At 29.3% G+C, this 6,376-nt stretch overlaps 1 protein-coding gene across 1 annotated transcript; it reads right to left on the bottom strand.

The window, feature by feature from the left end:
• Positions 1 to 202: 202 nt before the first annotated feature.
• LOC109863274 lies at positions 203 to 2,232 on the bottom strand. The gene is made up of 2 exons (XM_020443510.1): positions 1,445 to 2,232; positions 203 to 1,333 (listed from the first exon to the last, which is right to left on the bottom strand). Exons 1-2 carry the CDS (start codon positions 2,056 to 2,058, stop codon positions 232 to 234), a joined length of 1,716 nt encoding a protein of 571 aa, XP_020299099.1. The 5' UTR covers positions 2,059 to 2,232; the 3' UTR covers positions 203 to 231.
• Positions 2,233 to 6,376: the final 4,144 nt, after the last annotated feature.

The following is a 6,376-nucleotide window of genomic DNA, read 5'->3' as shown; positions in this document are numbered from 1 at the left end:
AAAATACAGTTTTTAATACTTTTTCAAATTAATATTATATTATGCATTATATCTTTGGTATGCATAAATCACAGATATATTTAAAATCTGTACTTATATATTAAAAATGCTGTTGGAAATAATACTCTTTTAGATCATATATTATATACTAAAAAAATAAAACTATTTTTTCACTTTTTCAAATTAATGAATAACTTCCACAATATCAGAATTGAACAAAGTTTCAAAATTTTAAAAATCTAAATCTTCCAAATTTCTAGAAGCATACGTATCATTAGAATGAATTTGTGTAAGAAGTTCTGAAGGAATTTCATAATTGTAACAACAAGTTTTGTTTCTACGAAATGCAGCTCGAATGGTCATTATTGCATTCAATATGTACGGATTTATTTTATTTCTATGTTTACTTTTTATAATGTTCATATGACTAAAAATTCTTTCGATTTCTGCGTTAGAAATAGGTAATACTAATAGTGAAATTACAAAAGTAGCTATTTCTAAAAAAGGATTATTTCCAGCAACATCAGTAAAATGTAGAACTTTAGACCAAAATGCAATCGTTTGAGTCGTGTTTTCCCACTTGCATAAAGCTAAATTTTTGAATTGGTCTTCAATTTTAGTAATATTAAAAGCAGAAACTCCAGATAACTCTAATATATCTGAGATTTCTTCCTTATTTACTTTTAATGCGTTTTCTACGGAGAAAACAGAAATTTTTTTCAAAATTTTAATATTTTCAGAAAGTCTTTGTTTAAGTTGATTGATTAAATTAATTACAAACTTGATACATCTTGTTTTTACAGTGAGGATGATGTTATCTAAATTTTCTTTCTTCATTTTTTGACATTGATTATCAAATGAATAACCCATATAAGCATTATTGTCGACATAATCTTCGATTTTATGCGTAAAAATATCAAATCGAGTATTAGGAACTGTTATTCTTTTAACTAAACTATCAATTAAAAACAATAAATCGTTCAATAGTTTTGTAGGATCTACGTTATTAGATTCGAATAGCTTGTTTACTCTTTGCAATTCTACTAAAATGGGTTGCAAATACGAAAAATATAATACATTAACATCATCATCATACATATTGTACAAAAGTTCTGCAGTGTAACATTTTTCTTTCGATCGGACTATTTGAAAATGTGTTTTTAATTCATACCATTGCTCACATATTCTTGAAACAGCATTTTCTACACTTAGCCAGCGTGTTGCACAAGTTTGAGGAATTTTTAGAGATAATTTATCGTTGTTAATTAGCTGGCATATCTCCTTATATGTTTCTTGTCTTGCAGCTGATTTACTAAACCAATTATATGTTTCTCTGAAATAATAATTATTAAACAGTTAATTGATTTATAGGATATAATTCATTAAGAGTTAATTAATAATACCAAACTTTTAAGATAATTCATTAGTAGATAAAAAAACTTACTTAATTAGAAAATTTAAATTTCTTGGTAAAGCATCATCTGAAGCAGCACTAACAGCTAGTTGTATTGAATGGCAAATACATCTAATAAGCACTAAATTAGGAACCTCTTCTTTTAATCGTTTATATACTCCGTTGTTTACTCCTACCATAACGGAGGCGTTGTCTGTGCCTAATCCTTTAAGATTTTTTATATTCAATTGAAATAACTTTAAAGTTTCTTTGATAGCATCAACTATGCTAGCAGCATCACAATCTTTTAATTGCTTTAAATAAAGAAATGTTGACACTATATCCCTCGTTTTCTCACTATAGTATTTTATAGTAAAACCAAGAAATTTTATCGTGGATAAATCTATCGATTCGTCAATCAATAAACTGAAAGGACTGTTACCAATATCATTTTTTAATTCTTTCATGAAGTGTTCACTTAATACATTTTTTATTATAGCACTGCATTTTGTTCGGTGCATTTGCTGGCTTTTTGCTATGTCACTGTCGGTAAAAATACATTTGCTAAGATTTACCAAATGATCGCAACTCATTATTGAACAATGTTGCGCAATAAATAGAGCATTTCTCACTTCAGCTAGCTTTACTTTGCTATTCATAGTCATCGTTGGAAACTCTATTTTCTTTTGACTAGATGCAGCATTAGAAACTGCTTGCTTATGCTTTCGTGTTTCAGTGTGACTTTTTAAATCACTTCAACGACAAGAAGTAAATATTACAATATTTACATTTAGCATGATTATCTTCAGGTATCAACCATAATTTTAGGTTAGGATCTGCAAGCCACGCCATGCGAAATTTTTGTTTATAACTTTTCGGCATTTTCATACCTGGAATAACATTTTCATTGAGATTCCGTAGTGTCACTCGAAAACGCTATTCAACGTCCAGAAACTAGAAACGTATGTCCAAAATAAAAATCACTAAAAAATCTTTAAAAAAATAAAAGAATCACTGGATTTCCCGCTAGCCGTTATTTATGAATTCTTACCTTCAAATCAAAATTAAAACCACCAGATTTAACGGGAAAATCACCAGATTGGCAACACTGCTCCGCAAGCCCATATCCGCAGCCCCTGCACTCAGTCCGCGAGACCACTTACTTCTTACTAAATTATAATTGTTTTTATCTACTTATTCTTGAGCTATTGTACACATTTTGTTTATTATTTATTTTAATTATTATTTAATAAAAATATTGCAGTGCAATGTATACATTGCAACTTAAGAATTGATTTTCATATCTCGCGCAAAATATATTGTGCGAAGATTTGTGATATCATCAATAAATATTTCAAAAATACCATAAGAATATCACGGGAGTGTAATACACTACATTCAAATTTCCTATACATTAAGCGATGTCTTTGAGATATACTTGAAAGAAAACAGTACTAATATTCTTAGAAAAATATCTGTGTGATATTTCAGGGATGTGATATCACATAATATCACGAAAATGACGTAGAAACGATATCTTTCTACAATCAAATGATATTATGTGCCGTCTGGGCGTCTTATCCAAATCATTTTCTTCGAAGTGTAGAGAACAGAAACATGCATTTTCTGGTACATGACTGTTTTGTAATTCCATCTTCTCGAGCCACAGTTTTCGTTTCTCTGAATTTTTAGGTATTCTAGACATATCAAAATATTATTCATTGTATGTTAATGATTATATAAATTTAATTTTATACGGTATTGTAATAATACTGATTATTAAATCTTACTTGTGAAATGATATTTTTTCTCTATGCAATTGTTCCCATTCCAGTTGCTTTTTATTTTTGCGAGAATTTGTTCTTCGACTTTTGCATCCTATCGCAAAACAATCTGGCATTTTTTATTTTTGTTGGTTTTGCTTTTATTAACTTTTTTGTCTTCTAAAGCCGCGACGACGATTTGATATAAGATAAAGCCCTTGACACTCGATCTCAGCACCGTTCGGTTAAAGTCGTGTCGCGTCGTGAAAATAGACGAAAATATGATCATTGACCATGTTCAGCAGACTGAGCAGATCAGTGAGCGCTTAGTGATTCTTCAATATGATTGGTTTCTACACTTAGATTCAGCGAAGATCTAAAGGCAAGATTCAATCATATTAAAGAATCACTAAGCGATCACTGATCTGCTCAGTCTGCTGAACGTGGCCATTGTCATGGATCTTTCCCTTCGCCCTACTAGCTTCATACCCCGCGTCTATAATAACACTTTATGCTCCCTCCATATATTCTTACCTCCATGCAATATACGCTGAATCTATATATGTACAAAGATTAATACTTCAAGTTCAACGATACTTAACCTGTATTTTTTTAAAGATGTCAAACTTGATGATTATTAAAATGATCATATAAATGTATTTTTTATATTGTTGCATAACGTGTATTAGTAGATTATCTAGAAAAATTGAGATACAATAAATAAATAATAATAATAATTTAAAATAATAATAATAATTTAAATATAATTTTATTAGATTAATCCCAGATAAAATGTGTCTAGAATTTCTGCAAAACTGATGTATATAATTGAGAATAATTAGTTATTTATTTGGTCTAACTATATTCGCAGAACAGAGCAATTTTAAATCACTTCCATGGAGAAAAAAATATTCTTAATTATTGTCCAATTCTGTATCAATGGAATGTAATATTTTTAGATTAGACTTGTTATATCAATTATTGGTCCATAATAAATCAGTATTGTGACAGGTAAAAATTAGACTTGCTATATCAATTATTGCTCCATAATAAATCAGTACTGTGGCAGATAAATAACTCAATTCTATATAAATTAGAAGACAATTACATGGAAAAAATAATTTTCTTAATTATATATTTGCTTTCTATTGAGATTTAAAAAAATAAAAAGATAATTACATGTCTGAAACGTATTTATTTTAATTAAAAAATTACATGTAATTAAAACTTAATGTAATCTTATAATCAAAAAACTGTCCTAACTTATTGTTAGTAAACTAAAATTTATAACATTGTTTCAGAATTTTTTTGAAGTTTAGAATAGAAACAACTAACCAGTAAAAAACAATTACTATTATGATTATAAATTATATTCAAAATAAAAGTAATACGTCAATAAATAACAATATTGACATTCATACATATGAGTTTTGTTATTTTTTTATTTAACAATGCAGCTGTCAACGTCGTAGTCTGCTTGTTTGCCTGTTCGTTTTCTTGAGCTATATCGTAGGCGGATTCCGCTGTTTCTGAAGACGAGTATTTCTATGTCTTTGTTTTCCATTATTTAATGCTGCCGTCACACAATTCTGAAATTCTCGCTGATTCAGAGCTGGATAATATACATTTTCCGACAGAGCTTCTGTAACAAAAAGACAATTTTTATTAATCAAAAAATGTTAAGTAAATTTGAAGAATGTTAGGACTCTAGCAAATAATAGTGTTATAACTTACCATAAAATGCCTCACATAATTTTGTGTGACGTATAGATATCGTTCTAATATCTCCGACTACTTTTTTGGACCAAGTTAGATACATACAAAAATAATTCGTCAATGCTTTCTGTATTATAAAATTCATTGACTCATATGGATTCATGCCGCCCAAAAATCGAAAATAATCCACTATTGTGAAATTTAGACTTCTTCTGTTGCAAGTGTTTTTAATACAATAGATTATTAAGATGATTAAATATACCGTACGTCAAAGGAATAATCAAAGATATCATAACATATTTGGCTCCAGATATTTTAGTTGTTGCCTCATCGAAACTTTCTAAGCAAGCTTCCATTTCAGTTAAAATAGTTATTTCTTTTACAGACAAAGGAGCAGGTGCTTTTTTTAGTTTCAAAAGAGTATGGTTGAGGGCAGTTTTAGTTTGTAAAATTCTGCTTATCATATTTAATGATGAACTGTTCCATCGAGTCGCTACTTCTTGTATTAATTTACGTGGCTGATCATTATGTATTTCCTTTTTTTGTTCCTGCTTGAATATTTCTGTAGCATTAGTACTACTTTTAAAATGTTTTACAATTTCCTTACATCTATGTAGAACAGGCTTGACACACTCTAAATTCAAATTATCTTGTACCGTTAGATTTAGTGTATGTGCTCAGCATGACAAGTGCTTTTTTTAAAATTTTGCACATACATATCATATTACTTGCATTGTCTGTCACGATACATGTTACTTTTTCGGTAATATCCCACTCTTCGAAAATTTCTTGTAAAGTATTTGCTAGATTTATAGCAGTATGGTTTTCTGTTAATTGCCTTGTAGACAACGATGCATTCTTTAATTCATAAGTTTCATCTACGAACTGGCACGTTACAGTTATATACGATTCAGTTGCCTGCGATGTCCAGCAGTCCGTTGTAAATCCCACATACTTTGTAGTATTTCAAGTATTTGTTTTAATTTATCTTGAGCTATTTTATACATATTTTTCATTGTGTTTCCCTTTATAGTATATTTGCTTGGAAGAGTGTATCTAGAATCTAAAATCTGAACAAAGTTTCTGAATCCTGCATCATTAACGATATTAAAAGGTTGGAAATCTTTGGCTATCATCATAGCCAGTGCTTCATCTAGTTGCTTTTTTCTTTCTGACGTAGTATCATATTTTATAGCTCTTTTTAAAAATGGACTAATTAAACGATAACTGGATCCACGTAAATTTGGATTACTACTATTACTGGTGCTAGGTATTGATGTTGATATTTGATACTTCATCAGACTCTGGATTATTGATGGTAGGGTGACATTGTTTCCCATACAGCACAGAAAGATTGCAAAAAGATTGCAAACATATCTCAATGCAATATTGTAATATCGCATAGTAATTGCGCAATGTAGATGCAATATGGATGCAATATGATAGCAACATAAAAATGTCCGCCTTTAGCAAGATTGCGCTGCAATATTATAATCATATTGCA

Source organism: Pseudomyrmex gracilis, unplaced genomic scaffold (assembly GCF_002006095.1).
Source record: "Pseudomyrmex gracilis isolate BER0280 unplaced genomic scaffold, ASM200609v1 scaffold_3942, whole genome shotgun sequence".
NCBI lineage: Eukaryota > Metazoa > Arthropoda > Insecta > Hymenoptera > Formicidae > Pseudomyrmex > Pseudomyrmex gracilis.
The sequence above is the reverse complement of the archived record's forward strand: the minus strand, read 5'-3'. Positions and strand labels throughout refer to the sequence as shown.

Bases quoted from the DNA above. Each gene is read 5' to 3' on its own strand.
- LOC109863274 (XM_020443510.1), bottom strand. From the start codon at position 2,058: ATGACTATGAATAGCAAAGTAAAGCTAGCTGAAGTGAGAAATGCTCTA. The intron at 1,334-1,444 runs GTAAGTTTTTTT...TTATTATTTCAG, and splicing joins AATTTAAATTTTCTAATTAA to AGAAACATATAATTGGTTTA.